At 50.3% G+C, this 25,580-nt stretch overlaps 1 protein-coding gene across 5 annotated transcripts in view; it reads right to left on the minus strand.

Moving 5' to 3' along the window:
• DPP6 (dipeptidyl peptidase like 6) overlaps positions 1-25,580 on the minus strand; it is a 1,028,806-nt gene that overhangs the window by 148,514 nt on the left and 854,712 nt on the right. For all 5 annotated transcript variants that reach the window (XM_033408228.2, XM_033408227.2, XM_033408230.2 and 2 more), the window contains exon 8: positions 14,860-14,980. In XM_033408228.2, coding sequence (XP_033264119.1) covers positions 14,860-14,980 — 121 coding nt within the window. The remainder of the gene's footprint in view (positions 1-14,859; positions 14,981-25,580) is intronic.

Raw genomic sequence — 25,580 nt, forward strand, 5'->3', positions numbered from 1 at the left:
GTACCAGGCAGACGCACCTCTATATTCCTGGGCTGGCCACCAGGGGGCAGCATCCTCAGGGAGGAGACATGAGTCTGGGTTTGATTTTTATTCCACGGCATGATCACTCAGATGTTCATTATAACCTTGCTGGCTGCTAATTTGTAGCTTCTCCAAACACCGATAGATTGCCTCAATTCTCCCGTCCTCCTTTTCTTATTCTGGGGGGAAAAAGTCCACAAATGCATCTCCAGTGGCTGGCGAGTTTTAAGTAGAAAATTGTCAAGAAGCTGCTCTTGTAGGGTGGGCACCCAAGGCCTCTGATGGCCCTTTGATGACCACCTGCAAATCCGTCTACCGTGTAAAAGCAACTAGGCCACTCTACTTGTCACTGTCCCGCGTGAAGGGCAGTGTTTTAGGACTCCAGCGATGCCAAAAGGAGCCAGCCACACTGAGGGCAAAGAAAGTCCTCAAACTTTTGTTAAATCTCTCTTTTTTTGGTAAAATCTCTGTCTCTCTCTGCCTCTTTCTGTCTCTCTCTCTCTCTCTCACACACACACACACACACACACACTCACTCCTTCCTCATCTCCTGCTAAGCATCATCTGTTTTAGTGTCACCTGCTTTGGGAGATCTCAGTGCAGGAAAAATCACTTCCTTTTTCCTGATCCTGTAGCATCTGAGTCAGTCAGTAAAGCCCCATTACCCCGAGAAGGCCAACTCCCTGGCAGCCTGAAAGGTTTCCTTTACATAGTTTTCAATTCCCCCTTCAGCTTTTTGTTCCCTTAATGATGATTTTTCCAGAGTCAGTTAAATTTACAATGAAACAAAGGTAATTATATAAAACTCTAGCACATAGAAAGAGACCCACACAGCCCAGCCTGAGTGGAGAGCATCTGGACATCGTGGCAGGTAGCGAGACCCCTGCCTCACCTGGTCTTCTACAAATCTCAGCCATGACCACTCAGGACGGTTTCTCATTTCTGACTTTCAACACGCATGGCCACCAAGGTGCAGTGTGTTATGCTCCCTGAAGAGTCCAAGGAAACCTTCCTTTGGCCCAGGAACATAGGGGAACTTCTGGCATGCTGAGGATCTGGGGAGGACTTGCCAGGCGCTGAAGTCTGTGCCTCTGTCCCTAAGTTCTGGGGGCTCTGACCCCAACTCCCTTTAGGACCCAGAGCCTCCTCAATGCAAGGCAGGTGGAGAGGCCGGAGGCTGGAAGTGCTGAGTGGAAGCAGCCACGGTGCCAGGACAGGAGGGCACTGCCCGCCCACGCCTGCCGTCTGCACCTGGCTCATGGGAGGCGGGGGAAGCGTCACTCGTCAGACTTTTCCCCGTGGTGTAGGCGGGTGGCCATGGATTTTCTAACCATCAGCGTTTCCTAAGCTATTTCATAAATCTCCCCCTTAGGACAGCTTATGTTGGCTCACATCTCACAGGATCTCAAATCTGCAAGTGTGCAGCGAAAGACAGAAACTGAAAAAGAGACTGGGGACCAGGTACTGATAACATCATGAGAGAAGGAAATTTGGAAAAAATGTTTAAGGAATTAGCTCTTGAGTTAACTGATTAGTGGTTGCTTGGTTTTCTGATTTTCGTATTTTTACAATCTTAAATCAGAACAGGTCATTCTGCCAAAGTGTCTAAATGGTGCTGAAGATGTGTACCATGTGACTCGGATGTGCTTAAACACCATCTTTGTGCATGAGGTTCCATAATCAGTCCAGGGCGTGGGCCAGGGCTAGGTCTCACAGTAGCTTCCTCACGGAATGGATTCTGTTACATGCAAATTCCTCACATCTGTGTAGGGACACGGGCACAGGGATTTGTGGGGGGAACCCAGCTGGCGGGAAGCGGGGGGGGGGGGAGAATTAACCTTTAACGGAAGTCACGTGATGGGGACACGAAGAAGTCAGAGAGTGATTAAGACAGTGTGAGCCAGACACTTAAAAGAACCGAAAATATAAGGGTTTGGAGTGGATCCAGAACCTTCTCTGTCCTGAGGGCTCGGCAGGGCCTGCTTCCTTCTTTTTATTTTTTTTGCGGTACGCAGGCCTCTCACTGCTGTGGCCTCTCCCGTTGCGGGGCACAGGCTCCGGACGCACAGGCTCAGTGGCCATGGCTCACGGGCCCAGCCGCTCCGCAGCATGTGGGATCTTCCCAGACCGGGGCACGAACCCGCGTCCCCTGCATCAGCAGGCGGACCCTCAACCACTGCGCCACCAGAGAAGCCCCCTGCTTCCTTCTTGAAGTGACCCCATAACCTCCTGGAAAACCGGGCACCTTCCCGGGAACATCTATTTAAAACCCCAACACCTTCCGTGCTCCTGTCCCCACAGCTGTTTGGTTTTTCTATGAATAAAGCAAGGGTCAGATGTACGTATTCCTGCAAAAAGAACAAGGTGCTGTGGATGGGTGTTTTCCGGTAAGAGCTGCAACGTCACCTCCTCTTTGGGTACAGCCGGCACCTGGCAGTTTCCTGGCTTGGCTGCCTATTTTCCATTGAACGGATGAGCCATGGCCTTGGGAGGGAGGTGCTGTGTCCCGGGGAGGGGCTGACTCATCAGCTGGAGCCAGAGGGAGCAGATGCTCTGCTCGCCCTGGGGATGATGGGCACTGGGCTCTGGGACCTGCTCTGGGGCTCAGAGCCACAAGCTTGTGCGGTGGAGACACGGGGCCTGTGTGTCTGCCCTTGGGGCCAGTGCAGGAGTCACTCTGGGATAACCCGACACCACGACAGTGACCTTCCCAGGACAGCTCTCCCACTGCTGGGAGGCTGAGTACGAAGGTGAGGCTGACCTGAGACCTACGCCCTGCAATCGCCTTCCAGGCACGGCCCCAGTTCATAGAATCAGAGATAAGAGTGCATCTTCTCCATGACTCCACGTCCAGGTGGCTCTGACTTGGAGAAGCTGAGCTGTCATCTCACCCCCGCCACCCCGCACCTTCCCAAGGGCAGCCCTGAGCAAAGAGAAAAGTTATACTGAAAATGAAAATCTTATAGAAAGAAAGGAAAAAGGGGGTAAAAGGAAGAGAGGCAGGCTGCTTCCCTGAGCGCAGACAGTTTCCCCCGGGGGCAAGGAGAAGGCGGGTTAGGATCCCCTGAGGATCGTAGGGTCCTGTCGGGGGAGCGGAGTGGGGCAGGAGACAGAGGCACCCCGTGCTGGCCCCCCGCCCTGCTGTTCGCCCCTCGCACCCACCAAGGAAAGCCGCAGACAGGTCAGCAGCTCACCACAAAGTCACCTGGCGCCAATACTGACTTCATCCTGTCGTGCTGCACGTCCCCAGCACTGACGTTTAAGTACAAAAACATAGCGGGGCGGGGAGAAGTGTTACGGAGTTCACTGCACTATGTTTGCAGACCAGGGAAAAGGAACTGAGGCCCAAAGAGGTTAGGAAGCAGGTACAGTGGCGAAAGAGCAGAGGCAGGAATCTGGCCTCTGAGCCTCAGATGAAGTTGTTTCGAGCACATACAAGCCTGGAGCCTGATGTGTCTCCCGTCAAGCATTTGCTGTTTGCATTTTGGTGGAACGTATTAACAAACTCTCAATACTAGGGCAAATGGTGTCTGATCCTTATGTGATTTAAGGAGACAGAAAAGATGAAAAGGAATTGGAATTCCCAAGAGCATCAAGATTTCAGCCACCGATACCCAAATTTCATTAAGACTCTACAGCAAAAAGATGAAGATGTGTTTATCTTAATCTCACAATCGATGCATAACTAAAAAGCTTTAAAAATATAACCACTGAACATCATATATTATTTATCAAAATCTCTCAGGATTAGGTAATTAATTGTGAGAAACATTTCTCAAGACCAGTGGGAATTCTTCCCACACGTTTAGAGAACGTTTTCCTCTCAGACTTCTCTTATTTCTGATTTTTAAATTTCACATTGAATTAAGGCAATCAGTTATTTTTCTGAGATACTAACAAGGCCCACGCTGGAGTATCAAGTGCAGACTCAGCTTCTGACTCTGAGGCCCCGGGGTTTGCAGTTAATCAAACAGTGTCACACAACGACCAGCTCAAGGGGGCCTGCCCCTCCTGGGGCCTCTCCTCTGCGGTTGGGGGCTGTCCACTGGGAACCACAGCCATTAATTTATGGAATCCAAGGAGACGCCAAGAAGAAGGCAGCTGGCCACAAGGCACAGGTGACACTACCAAGCTTCCATGGAAGAGGGAAACCCACAAGCTAGTGAGTCTGAGGACTCGCCCAGCTATTAGCCATTGAGTGGCAAACAAGGTGAGTGTGCAAGGACAGAAAGCCCCAGTCCCCAGCTGTCTCCTGAACACTCCAGTGCAGGGACGTGGCACGTCCACCTGCAGCAGCTCATTAACGTCGCGTGCGCTCTGAGCCGGCAGGTGGCCCTCACCCGGCATCCCCCCTCCCAGGTCCCCACACCTCCCGGCGTCCAGCGCGGTGGCATCAGCCTTGCAACCACACCGGTCCCACGGCACTCCCTGGCCACCCCCTGAACCTGACCCTCCATCTCCTCGCCGACTCTGAGGGATCTCCCGTACCCCACAGTAGCTCCTCTTCTGCTCTGGTCCCAGACTTGGGGCCTGCTGTCCGCCGTCCAGATGTGGAATCTTCAGTGCCTCCTCTGCCGGGCCCAGGTCTCCTGCTGCTGGCATCACTTCCTGGGCCCGGGAACCGAGCCCTGGATAGCGAGTTACGAGCAGGACTGGCCGCCAGCGTCACCTGCAGGCTAGCGTGCGTCCCTCCAGAACTGAACCTCCTCCTCCACTAGCGTGCTGGGCTGGGCTGCCTGCCCGCCCGAGAGGAGGGCGGCCCCAGCAGCCTGGGCCCCTGAGGGACCACGGGGAGCGTGCCCCAGCCCCGCCTCCACCCTGACGAGGGGTGCGGCGAGGGGCGTGAGTGACTCCCCTCATTCTGAATCAGGGAGGTGGTGTCTGGTTTGCTTTGTTGGTCTGCTTTTGTGATTCCCAGCCTGACCTAGGCTATCCTCTTCCCCCTTCTCTGACCGGGCTTATTTTAGTCCAGGGAGGACGCTGGGTTGCAAAGCATAGGTCACAGGCCCTTAGCATTGAACTTGAGGAGAAATTCCAGATCGGAGTTCGAGTATTTGATCTCCCAAAGCTGTTTTCACAGTCAGGGCCCTCACCGCTGGCCCGAGTGTCCGGGTCAGAATACCGTTCTTTCCTCAGGTGGCGCAGCAGTCGGGCCCCAGCTTGGGCCACATCACCTTTTCAGTGGAGAACCTTTGGGGTAACACCAGGAGATCGACCAGCCTAACACCTCATCCCCACAACTGGACAGCCCGTTGATTACATGGTTTAAATGGCAACTCTCAGCCTGAACGCTCCCGGCAGGCAATAAGATATAATAGTAATTAAAGTCCAAACCGTATGGTCACCATGGTGATCAGAAGGGTGCTGGGAATATGCAGGGAAATCAAGGAGCCATGACGAGGAAGATGACGAGCCATGAGTCTCTGCAAGCTTCTGCTGGGAGAAATCCAAGGCCACAACCACGGCCCTTAACCCACTGGAGAGGCTGTGCTTTGAGGTGTCCGGGTCCACCTTCCCGTTAAAAACACCTCTGCCCCTTCGTGGTAGACACTCGTTCCATGCCAGGCACACGGACATCTGAGACTTTGCCACGTCCGACAGTAGCCCTGGCGGCAGGGCAGGCAGGCGGGAGGTTTATCCTTGTGGAACACTTCACAGCCATGTGCTAATACGTGATCACACGTATTGGCAAGTTCATGTGGTTCTACCTGTGCTCCCACGGATATGCTCTCATCCAACCTCACACTAATTCTTTGGGGAAGGTATCTGAGCTCTTACTTTTCATGCGAGGGATGGGAGGGCCAGGCAAGATACGTGACTCACTCAAGGTCACCGGGTGGCTGAGTGGCAGCTCAGGGACTCACACGCAGGCCCCCTGGGCTCTCACATCTGCACTCTGAGAAGCGCCTTGCACGGAGCTGGGGGTGTTGAAGGCTGTGGAGCGAGCAGACCGTGCCAAGGGGACGGGTGGTCCACTCATCACTTGGGCATCGATCAAGCCTATTTTTAACCTGCAAGAAGTTAATGCAGATTTTTATACACACAATGGGCATGTGGTTAGGAGGCCAAATTGTAACCACTCACTGACTGTGTGACCACTGAGAAGTCACTTAACGTTGCTGAGGCCAAGTTTCCGCAGCTGTGGCAGGATAAGAGCAGCGCCTTCTTCCTGCAGAGGAGTCGATGGATTCATTCCCGTTTAATCGTGTCAGGCGTGCCATGGAAGAAACAGTCAAAGTTAAACTTTCCTGCAGTAGGTGAGCCACGGCTGGCACTTTAGGAGGTGGTCTGGAGCTGTCAGCTTCAATCTCACTCCCCTCGGCCCCTAGTAAGGGGACTGCCGCCATTGCTAAAGCCTCTCCTGATTCCTTTACCTTTGGGGATAAAAAGTGAAGCTCGTAATTACAATGAGATTACAGTTCCTCCTTTTCAATAATCAGGTTGTTATTTTTGCTGAAGGAAGTTTGTGGAAGTGCAAGTTCTGAGGACAGTAAAAAAAGGGAGGCCAGCTGATTCCCCTGGGAGGGTTTCTAGAATCCTGCATCTGAATTTTGGACCGAGGCAGCACCGTGAGGACAGGTAAGCATTGCCATGTGTAGGGACCGTCACGGTTGGGAGATGTGCTGGCGGGGGAGGTTGTGATGGAACTTGAGGGACGTAGGAGGAAGTGGAGGGCCCAGATATGGTTGGACCGGTCCAGGGGGCGAGGAGACCCTTGGTGGCCATTTAGATGTAGGCTGGCCATCACCTTCTCCCCACGCACCTGACAACCTCACTCCCTGCCTTAGACCACTGTTCTCATGCTGATATGCACAGACATCTAGAAACCCGAGGACGTCTCTCTTGGGGTCAGAGCGAGCACAGAAGGGATGAACACAGACTGAAGCATCTCGTCCACCTCGATGTCGGAGCTGAGTGGGTCCCCACTGAACAGCATGAGCCTTTGCTGTGTCTCTCTACAAGGTAAAAGCCACCTGCTACGCAAGTCAAGGTCATTACTACTTCACGGAGCTGGAGGCAAGGGCTGTGCAGGAAACTTGCTCCTTTCACTTACATTAAATACTGAAGGCGCTGAGTTACCGTGCAGAAGGCCCTGCCGTCTGGAGCCACTGCTCCACGGCAGCACCTCCCGGGTCTGGAGGCTTTTCCAGAGGCTGGTTACATTCAGGATTTTCATCTCTCTGACATTCATATCCTTCTTTAGAAGCCATAGATGAACTGGAATATGATTTTTAAGTATTTAATTTCTACAGGCCATCCTGAAGCATACTTTTTACTGAGGTAGAAGATCTCTGGTGCTCATAGGTTAACCAGCTGTCTGGCGTCGGTGACAAGTGAGGGATGTGACTCCAGCTCGGTGACTCTAAATGCAGACAGAAGGTTCCAGGGAGATGTTCATATCTGCACGGACATCCTCTCCAGGTTGAGTAGGAAGCCATGTACTTCTTATATAACACATTATAGACAATAACTCATGAGTGAATAGATTTTAATAGTCTTTGAAACCAATACTGGAGGAGAATGGACTACACATTAGTGCTCCTGACTGCTGGTGATGCCAGGTGAGAAAATGAGGTGCGTACGTGCTACGTGACTAATTTTTGGAGTTACAGATAAAGTAACAGTAGTTTTAACAGCAATAGCTGCAGTTTCCTAGTCCGAGGCACTGTTCTAAGAACTGTACACGTATCAGCTCGTTTAACTTCCACGATGACCTTAGGGAACATTGATGACCTTTACTCTTGTTTTGCAGATAAGAAGACAGACACAAAGAGTTCAACCTCACCCAGGTTCACGTAGCTTCTACGTGGTGAAGCTGTGATTCAAAGGCAGGCATGGTTGCTGCAAAGACCCTGCCTTTACCACAGCTCTGCCACCCTTACACAAGAGGGCTCTGTAAAGCCAATCACAAGCTTCTGGCCATTTCCTGATAGAGATTTCCTGGTCTGACCTAGATTTCCCATCATGTAAATCAGAGAAGTAACCACCACTAAGTCCAAAGAACTACAGATCTGTGCTTTGAATAACAGCATACAGAACTGACCATGATTCTAAGTCTACTGAACCCTGGCCATGTAACTTTCTTTAAAGCCATCAGTCAGGCGGGAATGATGCACGATGGGCGTGTCAACTCCCTTCATCTACCACCAGGATGCAGTTTGCTAGCAGCTGAAGTGCCCTAACCAGGTACTTCAGGACATTAGCATTTGAAGAACTCAATCAAGAATGTACACTCCAGCGTGTGGCTCTATAAGCTTCGCAAAATATCATGATCGGAACGTATTTCAGGGAGTTTTAAAAATAGTGCAAGAGGCATTAGAAACACTTTCTTACTGACAAAAATCTGGTGTGCAGTATGTCCTCTACCTACACATACTAGTCCCAGGCGAGGGCTGTTCACTAGAGGCCTGTGGCCACAGTGGATCCCACTGGCTCAGTCCACTGACGACCTGTACAAAGTGGGCAGCGGACACAGTGAGCCTAAGCGTACAAGTCAGCACACACGGCTCACCAAGCACTGAATAAACCACTAGTTTACGTTAAACCCAACAGGCACGTTCCGCGGGAAACGTTACTTAGCAATTTCACTGCAGGGAATTTAGAGAGACTGCGGGGCTCTGGATGATCGGGGAAGAACTCTTTTCCTTACGGGGGAATAGTTCCCGTGGAAAGCACACATATTCAAAATCACCCCACGAATCTCCATAAGGGCTTCAGTCGTAGTAACATTTCTTCCCATGACAGCCATTCCCCCAGTCAACTCCCTGCCTCCTTGAAAAATCCAAATTATAAGGCGTGGAGTCACACCCAAAACAAGAGTCAGGAAAGAATTTTAGTTCATCCACCGGGGCCCCCCTGGCCTCTCGTTGAGGTCTCTCAGAGCACCTCTGTGGAGAGAAAACTGTAAGGTCATTAGTGCTGACTCTGAAAGATACTTGAAGGGACAGTGTTAAGAAAAGCAAACAGGCCTCAGCCTCACCCAGGCTTTGCAGCCTCTGGACAAGAGTCTGAACATGAAGGGTAAGGACCACGTGACCAGGCTCGCGTGTCAAATGGGCAGCTCTGAACGACTCCAGCTTAGCAAAGCTCCCGCGACTTCCATTGCCCCAGCGAAAACAGGCTTTCTAGAGCACTCTAAGCTTGGGAGCAGGATGCACTGCGAGTGCCTCCACCCGCATCAGCCCTGGGAAGGGGGCCCAGCTGCACCCCAGCCCCAAGTGAACCCGGGCAGTCAGCACGGGGCTGGAGGGAGGGCCTGGGAGCTCCCGGGCAGGTGGGCAGAGGACAGAGTACCATGGGGACCATGGCCCACGGGGCAGTTGGCCATCGGGAGCACTGGGACTCCGGGAAAGGGGAGGAGGTGTGCTAGGGAGGGAGAGCTGAGGGCCCGGGCAAGGGCACAACAGAAGCATCCAGTCCTCTCCTGCTTCTCCCTCTGGTCACTGTCAACCAGGCACCGCCTGACTGCCTAGGTCCTGAAGCCAAGCAGAGGAGCTGGCGCCGAGCAGCCAGCAGGGGGCCTTATTCAGCATCACTCCCGCTGACTCTCACGTGGCGAGGCTGCCCGGCGAGCAGCCTCCCTGCATCCAATCACGTCTCCGAGTACCACCAAGCTCTGGACTAGTTCGGGGTAAAATTCATCCCGGGGTTTCATCCACACCAAACCAGATGTTAAATAAATGCCCTCTAGGCATTTCTCGGCTCTCCCTGACATCCCAGCCTGATGGTGCCAGGCTGTGCTCTGTGAACACCTTCTCAAGTTCACTGCCCCCACCTACCTCCATCGGGTCTCAGAGGAGTTGAGGTGACAAGGACTGGTACACACGTGGGGACAGAGTGGTTCTCAAACGAGCCTGACACACTCCAGCTTTCCACTGGGGTATGAGCCATTTCACAATAACGACCTATCACTGAATACTGGCTTTCCACTGGGGTATGAGCCATTTCACGATAATGACCTATCACTGAATATACTGCTATTTATTTAGGGTTATGCATATGACTGCTTTGGCAATAGAGGTGTGGAGGTCTCCTACTTTAGTGGAAACATGTAATGACTTAAAGTTTCATTACTGAAAAATTATTGGCCCAAAATTCTGTGCTGTGTACCACTATACCTCGTGTGTATGATGGCAATGATGAAAATGAAAATACAGAGTTGGCCAAAAGGTTCGTTTGGTTTTTTCCATAAGATGACTCTGGTAGCGCTTAGTTATCTTTAACTTCATTCGAAACACTATTGGTAGATTGTGACAGCTTCATATCAGCGTGTATTTAAAAAAGACTTATCAAAATTGGTGAATTTTTGTGTAGCCATTTTAATATTGAAGATGGAAGAAAAAAAGCAACATTTTCCGTATACTATGCTTTATTATTTCAAGAAAGGTGAAAACGCAACTGAAACACCAAAAAAGATTTGTGCAGCGTACAGAAAAGGTGCTGTGACTGATGGAACGTGTCAAAAGTGGTTTGTGAAGTTTCGTGCTGGAGATTTCTCACTGGACGATGCTCCAGGGTCGGGTAGCCCAGCTGAAGTTGACAGTGATCAAATCGAGACACTGAGAAAAATCAACATTATACCACACGGGAGACAGCCGACATACTCGAAATATCCAAATCCAGCGCTGAAAGTCACCTGCACCAGCTTGGTGATGTTCATCGCTTTGATGTTCGGCTTTCACGCAAGTTAAGCAAAAAAAAAAAAAAACTTTCTTGACTGTATTTCCGCATGCAATTCTCTACTTAAATGGAATGAAAATGTTCCGTTTTTAAAACAAATTGTGATGGGTGATGAAAAGTGGATACTGTACGATAATGTGGAACGGAAGAGATCGTGGGGCAAGCAAAATGAACCACCATCAACCACACCAAAGGCCGGTCTTCATCCAAAGAAGGTGATATTGTGTATATGGTGGGATTGGAAGGGAGTCCTCTATTATGAGCTCATTCTGGAAAATGAAAAGATTAATTCCAACAAGTACAGCTCCCAATTAGGCCAACTAAAAGCAGCACTCGACAAAAAGTGTCCAGAATTAGTCAACAGAAAATGCATCATCTTCCATCAGGATAACGCAAGACTGTATGTTTCTTTGATGACCAGGCAAAAACTGTTACAGCTTAGCTGAGAAGTTCTGATTTATCCGCCATATTCACCAAACATTGCACCTTTGGATTTCCATTTATTTCGGTCTTTACAAAATTCTCTTAATGGAAAAAATTTCAATTCCCTGGAAGACACCTGGAACAGTTCTTTGCTCAAAAAGATAAAAAGTTTTGGGAAGATGGAATTATGAAGTTGCCTGAAAAATGGCAGAAGGTAGTGGAACAAAAGGATGAATACATTGTTCAATAAAGTTCTTGGTGGAAATGAGAAATGTGTCTTTACTTTTACTTAAAAACCGAAGGCACTTTTTGGCCAACCCAGTAATATAAACAAGTAGCAGCAACTGGGAAATACAACCATCTCTGTACCACTGGTAACCAGGAACCTTTCATAAAAATTTGGACAATCCAGCTCTTTGCCCATAAGCCTACATATTAGGAGCTTTGCAAAATTGCTAACACTTGCATGAAAGTGCAAATTCTTAACAGAAACTTCCTTTCTGACTTCTCAAAAAACTAGTGACATCTTTAGTTTCTGGATAACCAACTTTCGTAAACCTTAAAACAGTCTGTAGGACACTTTTGTCTTTAATCCCATATTAAAATCAAAGTTCTATGTAACTCCATGACATCTGCCCAGAAGAGTAAAATAGAGACATGCACTTTGCTTCTCAAGATCAGTGTGTGGCCACCACGAGGCAGGGCAACGGGAAAGTCAGTGAGACACGCGGTCTGAGGTTGCAGGCAGGGCCGCGGGTGCATTTCCGTGTGTGGGGCTTGCGTCAGTGAGTTGGGGAAGTTTCCTTCCGAGTGCATGTAAACCTTTGGTCCAGGGATGGAGATTCCTGGCAGTCCCCAGGTCTCCTTCTTCTCTCCCTCAGTCCTTGATATTCTGAAATGTTCAATATGTTCAAAGTTCCTTTTTGGGGAACACAACAAATCAATATGGCATCTGACTGCCAACAAGCCTACGGGCTGCAGGGTGGTTTAGAACTTATATAACTTCGTTTCTTCTCAGAACTAACATCTCCAAGCGAGTCAGGCCCCCTGCAAATGCTGTCAGGGTATTTTTCCCCCTAATCTTTTTTCTCCCTTTTTTTTTTTTTTTTTTTTTTTTAAGGAGCATGTGGAAGTGAAGCAGTTAAGTCACAGATTAGAAAAAGGCAATCTTCAGAGTTTACCTTCCAATTATTAAAAAAGGAACCGAGATTCCCCAGAGCTCTCACGCTCCCAACTTCAGAGACCGAAGCATCAGCAAATATAACCTTCCAGGGGGCAGCACTAAGGAGATGAAGCTGCCACATCACCTGGGACTGGTTTAGAACACGTGGGGCCCTGTTATCACACGAACACAATTCTGGGTAAATGCCTTGAGGAAATATTTCTTTTCAACGGATTTGCCGAAGCAAAAGCTTACTTTGAATTGCAAGGCAATGAGCTTTTTATTTTATTAGGAAGATACTAAAAAAGACATTCTCCATCTCCTGGTGATGGATTTTTGAAGGAGATTATTCCTAGGGCAGGTCTAGGTCCTTCCAGCCAGGGCTCCAGGGGCCTCTCTCTCTTAGGGGTCATTGGGTTGTCATTGCCCTGATCGCCCTGGAACTTGGGGCCTGCTGCTCATAAGGCTGTTTGTGCACAGGGCAGTGGAAGCACAAAATGGACAGTGTCCATTTTGTTCCAGTGACTCCCTTGTATGAGCCCGATGAAACCTCAAGGTCGATTCTCCTGGCCCCAGAAGGCAGCTCAGTACCGGAATCCTGGGTGCTCCGAGCAGCAGCAGCCATGCTGGAGTAAACATGGGACTCCAGGGAGACGCAGCGAGAGGGCCGGCCTAGATGGGTGCCCACGTTCCAGCATTCTCCTAGGAAGCCAGCTGCACAGAAATCAGGATGGTAGGAGCCTCTGGAAGGGAAGCTTGGGGTGAGGGGAGACGTGACTGGAAAGGGGCTCGGGCGGTGCTTTCTGAGATGATGGAATGCTCTATATCTTTTTTTTTTTTTTTTGGCCACGCCACATGGCTTTGCGGGGTCTTAGTTCCCCAACCAAGGACTGAACCGGGGTCCTGGCAATGCGACTGCAGAGTCCTAACCACTGGACCGCCAGGGAGGTCCTGGAATGTTCTATATCTTGATGGGGCTGCCCAGTGTATACTGTGTCAAACCCATGAAACTGTGTCTTTATAATTGTGCATTTTACTGTCTACGACTTACATCTCACTTTAAAAAAATGGAAATCAAGTCAACCTTGTGCTTCAGTGACTTCAGTGAAATCACGATGGGAAGTGGGACTAAGCATACAGGTCTATCCGCTCTGGCCTTTAGGATACATAAACCCCTGCAATGCAGAACCCAGCTTGAGGAATGCACAGCACTGAGGAAACATGGTATTTTATGGGCTTGATCATGCCCAGACCCCGTTGGGGGTCCCCTGACCGCCCCCCACCCTTGCCCCAGCCCAGCACAGTGAATTCTTCCTGTGATCATGTGGTCTCAGACCAGCAGGCTGACAAGAACACCAGCTGTTTATCAGCCCAGTGCTGGGCTGCGTCGGCATCCTGCTGACATCTGCATTTCCAGAAAGGGGACAGTCCTGCACTTGAACAGTGATACTCCATGATACATCTTCCCTAACCTCGTGTAACCTTGGGCAGATGACTTACCCTCACTGAGCCTCCTCTGTGAAATGTCCATAACAGCACTCATCTCAGAATGCTCTCATGAGGGCGTTATGGACTGGATGTCTGTGGCCCCACAAAATTCAGGTGGAAGCCAAAATCCCCAATGTGATGGTGTCTGGAGGTAGAGCCTTTGGGAGGTGATGACGTTACGAGGGTGGAGCCTCCACGGTGGGGTTAGTGCCCTTCTAGGAGGATGAAGAGACCAGAGCTTCCTCCCCATGACTTTCTCTCCCTCTGGCATGTGAGGACACAGGGAGAAGGTGACCGTCTGCAAGCCAGGAAGAGAGCCCTCACCAGACACCAGCTCTGCTGGAGCCCTGATCTTGGACTTCCCAGCCTCCAGAACTACGAGAAATAAAAGTTGCTTAAGCCGCCCAGTCTGTGGTGTTCCTTAGAGCAGCCTGGACTAACGTGGCGGGTAAATGAGGTAATAAAAAGCACTAAAGTGCTTAGCATAGCGCCTGGCAACTAACGGCAATCAATACAGGGCTGTTATTGTTACGACGAAGTTGTCATTAATGTGGAGACGGGTTATAAATGCTTAAGAAGAGAGCTTATGGCTCAGATTTTTAGTCATTTAATAATGCATACCGCTGGAGTCCTCTGGTGCCAGAGGAAAACCAGTAGCAGAAAACGTCCGATGAGGCGGATGCTCACAGGCCGGCAGGCCACCCTGACGCGTTTCTTTTGGAAGCTTTACCCTCTGATGTCTTTTCCAGCTCTCCCTTCCCCAGGCAGAACCAGGCACTCAACCTCTCAGAAAGGGAGCAGGAAACCTGCACGTTTGGGATCCTGACTGTTCCGGGAGTCACCCACCAGCACAGCACAGGGTTGTAGGATGCCCTGCCCACCTGGCCACCAGGTGAGTGCTTGACACTGCAGGCCCCCGATGGTGGCCTGCTGCTCCCCGAGGCTGCACAGTCTCTTTGTAATTTCGCAGAACCTCAAGAAACGGAGTTTAATTGACAGAGTCAGAGGAAACACCACCACGGCCAATCCCAGTGACGCAGCAGCAGCAGTGACCACAGGCACCAAGCCTCCCACATCCCGCGTACCTTCGTACAGCCAGTCGCTAAGGCCGTTGTAAATCACGCCTTCCTTCCCAGTTGAGACCACACGGATGGCCTGCTTCCCGACGTGTGCACAGTAGTAGATATTGTTTTCAAAGATAAATATCTAATTTGGAAAGAGAAAAAACATAGCGTTAATCAAGGAAGTGCTTACAAATAGGGTATTCTTTAAAAATCCCAAACCAGCAATGTGGTCCGCATTTTCCTTTGCATTTATCTGACAGAACAGACGTAGTCTCGGGACCCTTTGGAACTCGCCCACCTCCAAAATCATCTACATTTAAGGTCAACTGGAGACTCAAACTCCACAGAGTGCACCCAATGTTATCATTTACCATGACCAGACAATCTGTCTGATACTCTTGGGTATGTTAACATCAAATGGCTTTGACTATCTTAGCAACTGTATTTTTCCTAGGAATTGTGACTGGTGGGCTGGGAAGCTTGAAATCTGTGATTCATTCACTCAACATTTATGAAAAGTTACTTAGTGGGCACCAACTTTGTGCCAATCATGGGAGAGCACAGGGATGAATGAGGTGGGATGTATCATGTGCCTTTACTCACAATCCGGTAAAGAAGACAAACTTTAACAGGAAAATGTTCTGAGGAGCTTTGGGAACATGTAACAGTACTACTAACTTAGGCCAAAGGCAGGCAAAGAGTCCCTGAGAAAGTGACTGGAAAGAAGTTTTCTTATTGTGGTAAAACATACATGACACAAAATTTGCCACCTTGACCACGTTTAAGTGTACAGTTCAGTGGCGTTAAGGGCATGCACACTGATGTGCAACCATCACCATCATCATCTCCTGGACTCTTTTCATCCTGCAAACTTCAAACTCTGTCCCCATTAAACAATGATTCCTCATCCCCCTCCCCCACTCCCGGCCCCCACCCTTTTGCTTTCTGTGTCCAGGAATCTGACGACCCCAGGGACCTCGTGTGACGGGAACCACACAGCATTTGTCCTGTGTCTGGCTTATTTCACTGAGCATAACGTCCTCAAGGTTCACCCGTGCTGTGGCAGGTGTCAGGATTCTGAGAAACTGGGCTTTAGGCTGAGATCTGAACGGCGAGCAGGATGAAGAAACAGGGGCTGAGAAATTAGGCTACATGGAGGTAACAGTGTGAGAGAGAACCAGAGGCAGGCGTGGGCCTGGGGAGCTGGATGAGAGCTCCAGGCGTGAGGGGGAGGGGCAGCTGGAGTGGAAGCCCAGGGGGTGGGGGAGAGGTGGGTGCCAGCCCCCAAGGGTCCATCCGTGGGCTACAGGACCCCAGAGGCAGCAGGAAGCCCTTGGCAGAAGCTCGAGAAGGGGAGCAACGTGGCTAGAGGCAAGTCTTCTGTGGGCGAGGCCAGGCCCATGCAGATGAGAAGGCAGGGCAGGAGTCAGCCCGTCAGCTGCGGGGAGGGATGGTGGAGACAGACAGAGGTGGACCAGCCAGGGACAGTGGGGGGATGCCCTGGGTGTGGGGAGTGAAGTTGCAGGAGGAGACGAAGTGGTTCCCCAGCCGTTCCCTGGAGCAACTGGGTGGCCCATGTGCAGCCTGGGGTGCCCTGGAAGATGCTACAGTTCTGACCTTAGGTCAGCCCCAAATACCCTGGGGCCGGGGGGAGGGTGGGTTAGGTCAGTGGCTCTCGAATTCTGATGTGTATTAGAATGATCTGAGGAGGTCTGACATATCCTACAGCCAGGTCCAAGAGCCCAGCCCAGTGGTTAGGATCTAGGGGTGGGACCCTGACATGAGTATTTTATTTTTTTTATTTTTTAAAATATTTATTTATTTGGTTGCGCTGGGTCTTAGTTGCGGCAGGCAGGCTCCTTAGTTGTGGCTTGCGGGCTCCTTAGTTGCGGCATGCATGGGGGATCTAGTTCCCTGACCAGGGATCGAACCCGGGCCCCCTGCATTGGGAGCTCAGAGTCTTTTTTTTTTTTTTTTGCGGTACGCAGGCCTCTCACTGTTGTGGCCTCTCCCGTTGTGGAGCACAGGCTCCGGACGCGCAGGCTCAGCAGCCATGGCTCACGGGCCCAGCCGCTCCGCGGCATGTGGGATCTTCTCAGACCGGGGCACGAACCCATGTCCCCTGCATCGGCAGGCGGACTCTCGACCACTGTGCCACCAGGGAAGCCTGGGAGCTTGGAGTCTTAACCACTGAGCCACCAGGGATGTCCCCTGGCACCAGTATTTTAAAGAAACACGCTGGGCGATTCCAGTGTGCAACCAAATCTATGAAGCAGTGGCCCAGGACAAATCTAATGTCTCCCGAAGCTCTTAAGTATAAATTAGCCCGTTCTCCAGGCCCTGCTCAGTTCTGCCCTGTGTTTTCTCTATCTAAATTCTTTGCCTGCTACCCCCACAAGGACCTAAGCACATGATGCAAATATCCAGTGTGTGTGGAAACTGAGCTTTGTGGACCAAGAACAGGACTCAATCAGATTTTTTTTAAAAGAAATTCTAAAAAAAATACTGTCAGTGTCATTTAAGAGACCAGTGAGAAAGGGTATTTTGCAAGTGTAGGAAACAGCGTAAATATTGACATTTTAAACTGAAGATGCAGAAAGGGCAGTTCCCATAGATCGTTGTCATGGAAGCCTGGAGCTGAAAGCTCTATCAAGTATTAGCTTCCCGCTCAGGCCTCTTGCCTCTTCAAAGATTCACTTCAACCAGAAATGAGCTGGAAAACTTCTAGACACAAGTACACATCCTCATTTAATTTCAGTAGCTGTTCTTATGAGTTTGCCTAAGGGTAAGATGTATTATGAAATTTCAACTTCTTTTATGCGTCCTAAGCCTACAATAAATTTTTGAATCAAATCGGACCATAGACAATATTCTGAAGAAGTAAAATTTGCTATGATAGATATTAAATCCCTTTTCATCTTGACTTTATTTTATTTTATTTTTTAAAGAAGATGTTGGGGGTAGGAGTTTAGTAATTTATTTATTTATTTTTGCTGTGTTGGGTCTTCGTTTCTGTGCGAGGGCTTTCTCTAGTTGTGGCAAGCAGGGGCCACTCTTCATCGTGGTGCGCAGGCCTCTCACTATTGCGGCCTCTCTTGTTGCGGAGCACAGGCTCCAGACGCGCAGGCTCAGTAGTTGTGGCTCATGGGCCTAGTTGCTCTGTGGCATGTGGGATCCTCCCAGACCAGGGCTTGAACCTGTGTCCCCTGCATTAGCAGGCAGATTCTCAACCACTGCGCCACAGGGAAGTCCCTTGGCTTTATTTTTAATGGAAGGAAAACAAAAGGAAACAAGCTCTAAGGAACAGTGCGCTTTGCTTTGAAGATGTTCACATCTACAAATGGGAGTCTGGGTCCTACATACCTCAGCCCACTCCAGGCCCTGCAAAGGCATCTGCACCATGTGCTCTGGGAGCACAGTGGACCTGCTGCAGGACCTGAGCCAGTGCTGGACTCCTAGTTGCCTCAGTTTCTTTGTCTGTCAATACAGATCAATGCAGAACTCAGTCTTAGGGTGGCTATGAGGCTGAGTGAACCGACAACTTCAAAGCACTGAGAACAGTGCCCAGCACAAAGTAAGGGCTCAGTAACACCTATTCTTTTTTTTTTTTTTTTTTTTTTGCGGTACGCGGGCCTCTCACTGTTGTGGCCTCTCCCGTTGCGGAGCACAGGCTCCGGACGCGCAGGCTCAGCGGCCATGGCTCACGGGCCCAGCCGCTCCGCGGCATGTGGGATCTTTCCGGACCGGGACGCGAACCCGCGTCCCCTGCATCGGCAGGCGGACTCTCAACCACTGCGCCACAAGGGAAGCCCCACTAACACTTATTCTTGTTGTGGTTACTATCATCATTATAAAGGTTTGTTCTGCCTGGAGAGATTAGGCAAGACTTCATGCGGGAGTGACACCTGAGCTAGACCAGGAAGAATACCCACATTTTCACAGGGTGCTTACGATAAAGCTCAGCTCAAAGACACATGGAGCTAAAGGGGGAGCTCATTATCTCAGGAACCAGGAATGGGATAAGTACCATAATTGGGCACAACTTAGCTTTTAGTTCTGGACAAACAAGGCCCAAAGGAAAACATATTGAACAGCTCAGTGCTTGACTAAAAGAGAGCAGCACAGCTCTGGTGGAATTATAAATTAGAGAATGCTGGACTTGAAGTAGAAACCTAAATTCTAGTTGAGACAACTAGCTGTCCAGCTCTGAGCAGGTTACTTAACCTCACTGAATCTCATGTCCTTCACTACAAAATACGAGGCTGACTGGACGGTCCCTAAGGTTTCCTCCATACTTAATTAACATTGTTGAATCCAAAGGTCTTATGAGCGTCTGAGATCAGGAAAAGACGTTTAGCAAATTAATTAGTGATGCTATTACTACACTTGTGTTCGCAAGGAGAACGATTTATCATGAAGGCAAAATTCAACATTCATAGTGAACCCAACATGCTACTATCAAGGGGGAAAACAGATTCTCTATATTTCAGCTAAAACTCCCAGTTATCATGTCAGCCTAGGTTTCTTTAACTGACACGGTAGAGCGACCGTCCTGATCTCGAGAACACACCCCGGTAGTGGTCACTACTTACTAATTGCTTTTCCCCTGGCTTTCTACTTCCTCTTTTGGGTTACCCCATTTCCTGACCAGGCACAATTTTACTAACACTTCCACAGTAAACGAGGATGAACGATCCCATTATATATGACATTAAGCTTAATTTATAGTGTGAAACAGAACAGCTTGGGTGGTCATGGTAGCGCCCATTGGTTCAGCAGTGGTCATAAGGAAGCGATGTATTTGCACAGCAACTGGGATCGTCTCTGTTGTAGGCCATTCTAATCCCACTGGAAACACTGCACAGTTAACTGACATTACTGGAACACTGCACACAGATAAGCCATGTCACCAGAACATGGAAATTCTGTCTCTAAACCTTGCCACCCGGTCAACACATCCTTCGGCAGACTCTGGTGAAGAAGCAAACTGCTGACGGAGAGGTCGGTATGTCTTCGGGAGGCTGGTGCCCATCAGGTTCGTGTGTCCACATGGCTTTAATATCTGGGTGTACTATGTCACCTCTGGTCCCCTGAATGGTTTCATCAACAGGCCACATAACAGAAGGTCAGAATTACCAACTGTGGCTAACAGATTGGGAAACCCTCCTGCCTTCAGAACTTAATGGCCGGTTCCCCCTGCATAGAAATTGACCTTCAGGTAACTTTCTGTTTCTATTGCCCTGGACACCTGGTAAGGGTGGATATGGGCTCTAATGGTAGGTGATGCTATTTCTGGTGCGTTGCAACTGGTCGAGGAGAACCGTAAACTCTGGGAGGAAGCCATCACCGTGACCTCCTCGAGTGCATGATTCCAGTCACCGGGCACTTCCCTCTGGGCACCTGGCAGGGATTCCACACCCACCCGCAGGGGTCCCGTTTACTGAGCTGTCACCGGTGGGGGGACGGGGAGAAGACACTGCTACACAGCTGTCGGGTGGGTGCCTGTGTGGAACGCTGCGGGGGAGGTGCACCCGAGACCATCTGCCAGCCAACGGCTCCTGTCTACACCCTTCTGAGTCCAGCTGGTGCCAAGCGTGGCCTCTGTGGACTTGCGAGCCAGCACATCTGCTTGGTGGACATGAGACCCCCCCGCCCCCCGCTGTGGGTGTTTTCCAGCAGCCATCAGGCTCCGAGAATGGCCCCTCTTCCCTGGGTTCATGTCAGGAGAAACCGGGTGATGGTGGGACTTCTGAGTCGTTACCAGAGTAAAGTTAGTGTGGAACAATTACAAGAAGGGATATTTACCAACACTAAAAGGAGGGAGCAGTAAAACAGCGCTGGGCATATTTTTGAAAAGCAAACTAGCTGGTTGGAGATCACACATCAGTTCGGCTGACTATGAAGGTGGAAAACAGGGCAACAAAAGCCACCAAACCCTGACTCTGCACGTTCACCATTATTACAGAAAATACGGGAGAAAGTTAAAATGTCACAACCCTACAAACCACACACATACACAAAATATGACTATTAAAATACACTTTCTTGTATTTTAGAGACAGAGAGAGAGAGAGAGAATGTGTGTGTTGGTCGGTGGGGTATAAAACCTAGTTTTAATAAAACTGAAGTCGTATAACATATACGGGTTTGCACACTGTTTTAGAATCTACATCAGAAATGATTTTCCATGTCAGTGAGCATTCTCTGAGACATGCCTTTTAAGAGATATACCGTAGTTTATTCAATTATGTCCCTATTGTTTGACATCTATTCTGTTTTTTATTATAATAAAAATGCTCTTGTGTGCCTCTTTGTACTTCACTGCACCTCTGACATCTCCCTAGGATAAACCCCTATGAATAGAAATCATGAGTCATATTCATTGTGCAATAAAAAAAAATGGGTGGAGGACAGGAACACGTAGATCAGAGCACTGATCATACAGAAGCATTTATATTCATGAAGAACAGAAAGAAACCTTATTACAACGGGAATATTTTGTTTACCAAACTATCAGACTGAACAACAATACCCAAAGCTGCTCAGAACGCTGTGCGCTCCCCCAGTGGGGGCAGAGACTGGCTGCACGCTCACAAGCAGCAGTCAGCAAGCCACACCGGAGGAGACTTTTCTTGTGTAGATTATGTGAGAAAGACTGCTGGAAACAAAGTACAATTGGCCTTTCCAAACCATATGTACAGAACCTGATGACGGTGGAAGCCGCAGCCTCTGAACTAAAGGGGACTAACATACGGGTATGTGTGCAGACACATGTGTCTTCCCACGTCAACACGTGAAGGTGCTGAGAATCACTCTCCGATTACTCAACGCTCAGTTTCAGGAACTGACCAATTTGTAGATTAAATAAATTCTTTCCTTACTGTTTTGCTCTCCCATTCCCTGTTTTGACCATTCTACTGCTCAACTGGGCAAGGAAGAGAACTTCCATTATTCTAGTTTGTAACTGTGCCTGGAAAATGCAATGATGGGGGGATGGCAACGCTGTTGATCAAGAAGGGTTTTCCAGATTCTCGGTTGTCCTTATCCAGTTTGGGAGCATCACACCAACCCCACAAACAGGCGTGTGCGCACCTCCGATCAGCCAGGCAGGGTGCTGAGCAGCTGCTCAGTAAGCTCTCATCTGACCTGTGCAGGTGGCCAAGACTCCCGAGTCTATTGGGTCAGCGTGTCATTTCCCCAGTTAATCCGTCGCCTGAAATTCAGCACACTTGGCTCTCAGGTTGGTTCCTGCCCAGGCAGAGGGGGGACGTGGCAAAATTCACTTGCTGCTCTGCCGCTGGATTTCGCCACCCATAAATAGAGATAATCACACCTGCCGTGCCAGCCTTGTGGTGCTACTGGGAGGATGAAAGGAGACAATTTTGCTGGAGAAACCTTGAGGGCTATAAAGCACACTTAAAGGAAATGCACTATTAACATAAGCATCATCGGTCCGCTGGATCCCTGCTACGAGGACACCGTGCTAACAGCAGGGCTCTTCCAGCTTCTCATGTCAATACTGCCCCTCGGCCCTTTCCACCAAAAATCCGTGGAAGACTTTACATCACATTTTGATGCAGCAAACTAATGCAGGATTTAATCCCAAAGAGCGGAATTCAGTGCCAAGAAAGAGACAGTCCTGTACATAATCTAAAACCATTCTTCTTGTCAGAAAGTACTCACATTTTTCATCCTTTCAAATGTCAACCAAAATCAAGAAGAAACATCTGACACATCACCATAAAGACCCTCCCCTCAGTGTAGCCCTTAAATGGTCAAGGAAAAGCTTCCTTTTCAGAGTCACCCACCGAGAAAAAGCTCTCAGGATCCCTCTCACTTGATGAGCCCACATTTTAACTTGGAGAGTTCAGAGATGTTATTTTTTCAAAGCCGAGGAAAAAGTCCCTAAATGCAATTATGCTCCTGAGGAGTCGACGGCCGTACTCAGTGTCCCCTGTGATATGGGAGCTGAGCAATTTCATCTCGACCACAGAGACGTGAGGCTCCTAACGCACCCAGGACCTTGGGGCGGGGCCGCGTCAGGGAAGCAGCGAGCGGGTGCCTGGCCTGAGAACGGGTGCAAGCACCTTCCAAGCTCTCTCTTCTCCCCGAGGGCCTCTGAGCTGCGGGGCTGCCCACGGACGGCCTGGTCAGGATAAGAAGTGCTGGGAGGGCCAAGTGCTATAAGGCCAGGTGACAGGGCCCCCGTCTGGCCTGGGCTCGGGGTTGCCCCTGAAAATGGCTTCTGAGCTGGGATGACGTGGAGGGTGGGCAGCAGCCGTTGGGGGAAGGAGGAGCACAGGGCATCGCAGGGAAGACAGGCCTCTGTCCGTCTGAGCAAATGGGGCGGCCCATGTGGAATGAAGGGCCGGGGGCCAGGTCAAGGCAGGCAGTGTCGGGGGTGAGGCTGGAAAAGGGCCCGGGGAGTCATGCAGGTCCCACAGGCCACGTTACTGACTGTGCTTCCTTCTAAGAGCAGCGGAGCACCTGGGGAGCTTTGGTGGCATCGTGGTCGTTGGCTGTTTTAAGAGAGCGAGTGAGAAGATGGTGCTGTGTTTTCCATGACACCCTGTTGCAGTGTAGGGGGCGGAGCAGAGGGCAAGGGGTCCCGGGGGATGGCCCAGAGGGACAGTGGAGGCTTGGGCGGTGTTGGCAAAATGGCGGGACTGCAGCGATAGGCGTGGGTTCCCAGGGCGCGGTGCTGCCTGGACACAGGCCAAGGGAAGGCAGGTGTGAAGGAGTCTCCTGGTCTGACACGGGCAGGTGGATGGACGGCAGTGCCCCCGGGAATCCCTGGAGGCAGGGCACGCGGGGAAGCCATGAGCCCACCTAGACACGGGGAACAGGACAATCAAGTGGCATGGCCCCGAGAGAGTCTCAGGCTGGGGGTGGGACGAGCAGCAGTTACTCTTACTATGAAAACAGCTCGTCAACCCTGAATGAACTTGAACCACCATGGAATCTGCCTCTGTGCGCCACGGCTGCCTACTTGTCCTTCCCTCTTGTGTCTTTAGCTGGCACCAGAACCCCTGCCTGAGAGCCTGCGCTGTCCACGGCAGCGCCTGGACAGGGCCGTCCCGTCCCTCAGGCAGCCCAGTTCCCTGCTCCGTGGGGACGGGCACTATCAGTGTCACCAGGAAATGCCATGGAATAGTCCACCGCCTGGGATCAGCGTTAACCACTGAACGAGGTGCCTTTCTTTAGAGGGTCTGGGGGGAAGGCAACTTCAAAGCCACACAAAGTGCCTCTGGCAGGGGCTTTCAGGCCGCGTGGTAACCCCCGGAGAGCCCCACCTCTCTCCACGGGGCACTGCCTCCTGGGCTGAGCCGAAAGCAATCCTCAGATGTGCTGTAACCACTAGCATAGCGACAGCTGCTCTGTGGCAACACGCTTATTGTACCAACAAAAGGACTACTGGATTTAGTGGGTTACCCGACTTAGGAGAATATTTGCTTCTGTTCCACGCCTGGATGTTGTGGCTGAGCACTGCGCGGAAATCTCCACTCTCCGTTTGCCTAGTTTGAAGCCGTCTCTCGCCCATGTCCTGTGGCTCTGGGCTGTCTGTGAGAGCCACTTTCTGCCCTGGACATCAGCACGGACAGTCGCCCAAGATGATGCACCTTGTCCGTTGGAAGAGCCAGGATTTGGGCCAAGGCAGCATAACCCCGGAGTCCGTGATCTGTGGCCTCTCATTGTCTGGACACCCTGCTACTTTGTAGAACTGAGGAGCAGGCTCAGAGAAGCTAAGCTTTCACCCAAGGTCACAGAGCTACTTAGTGACAGAATTAGAAACGAACTGCTTAACCCACATGCCCGCGATTCCAGCACCAGCAGCGCCAACAGCGTTTAGGAATCGCAAGAATCCTGATCGTGAGAATCAGGACCCTCCCCAGACCAAATGAGTTTTAGCGGGCCCTCCGGTGACTCTGATGCACACTGCAATTTGCTGCTTCTTCCAGCTGAAAATCATGATCAATTCTGAGCAACTCTGCTGGTGAGCATGGCTGGACCGCTGGGCCTTCATGGGAGCGGGTCTGAAAACTCTCTAAAAGCATTGAGAGAAATGATAAATGTACTGACTGGCAGAAATCAGTCCGAGGCGCTCTCTCAATCTTTTTATACCGCAGTTAAATTCAAGCCTCATTGGTTGCCAAACATAGTCTTCTGACTCCAAAGAAGTGAATGAATTTTCCAGTATCTTCCTAAGGGGCTGAAAAAATCCATTTATTTCTTGGTAAGTTTCCAGGCTTTTTTGTATACAGTCCAAATATAAGGCCAGCAATGCTGCCACTGAAACATCATTTGGACCTTCCTGGTTGGACCACCTGGATCGTACCAGGTACTTGAAGTGTGCGGTGTGTGCTCTGAGGGCACACTGAAGCCACTAACACCGTCCCAGACATGCCAGCTCAGCCCTCGCAGACACATTCCCTCCGATGTTGCCCAGGTGACTGGTCTTAGGACTTCATTCTCCAAGATGATGTGATAAACAGCTGACCTCTCTTCAGCCACTAGGGGCTCATTATCTGGTCTGTAGATTATTCGCGGTCTTTGAAACTCCCCTTTCTTTTGGCTCTTCACCTCCCAACTTGTTACTGCGCCCCAGCATCTCCCCAGAGGGTGGGAGTGGGGATCAAAGACAGTCCAGCTCGGAAGCCCACCATCCTTGGCATTTATGCTCAGGAGACATTTGCCGTAGTTCTGCTGAGACCAGCTCCGGGCTACACTGTGAAGTCCTTAAA

Source organism: Orcinus orca, chromosome 9 (assembly GCF_937001465.1).
Source record: "Orcinus orca chromosome 9, mOrcOrc1.1, whole genome shotgun sequence".
In the NCBI taxonomy this organism is placed as follows: Eukaryota; Metazoa; Chordata; class Mammalia; order Artiodactyla; family Delphinidae; genus Orcinus; species Orcinus orca.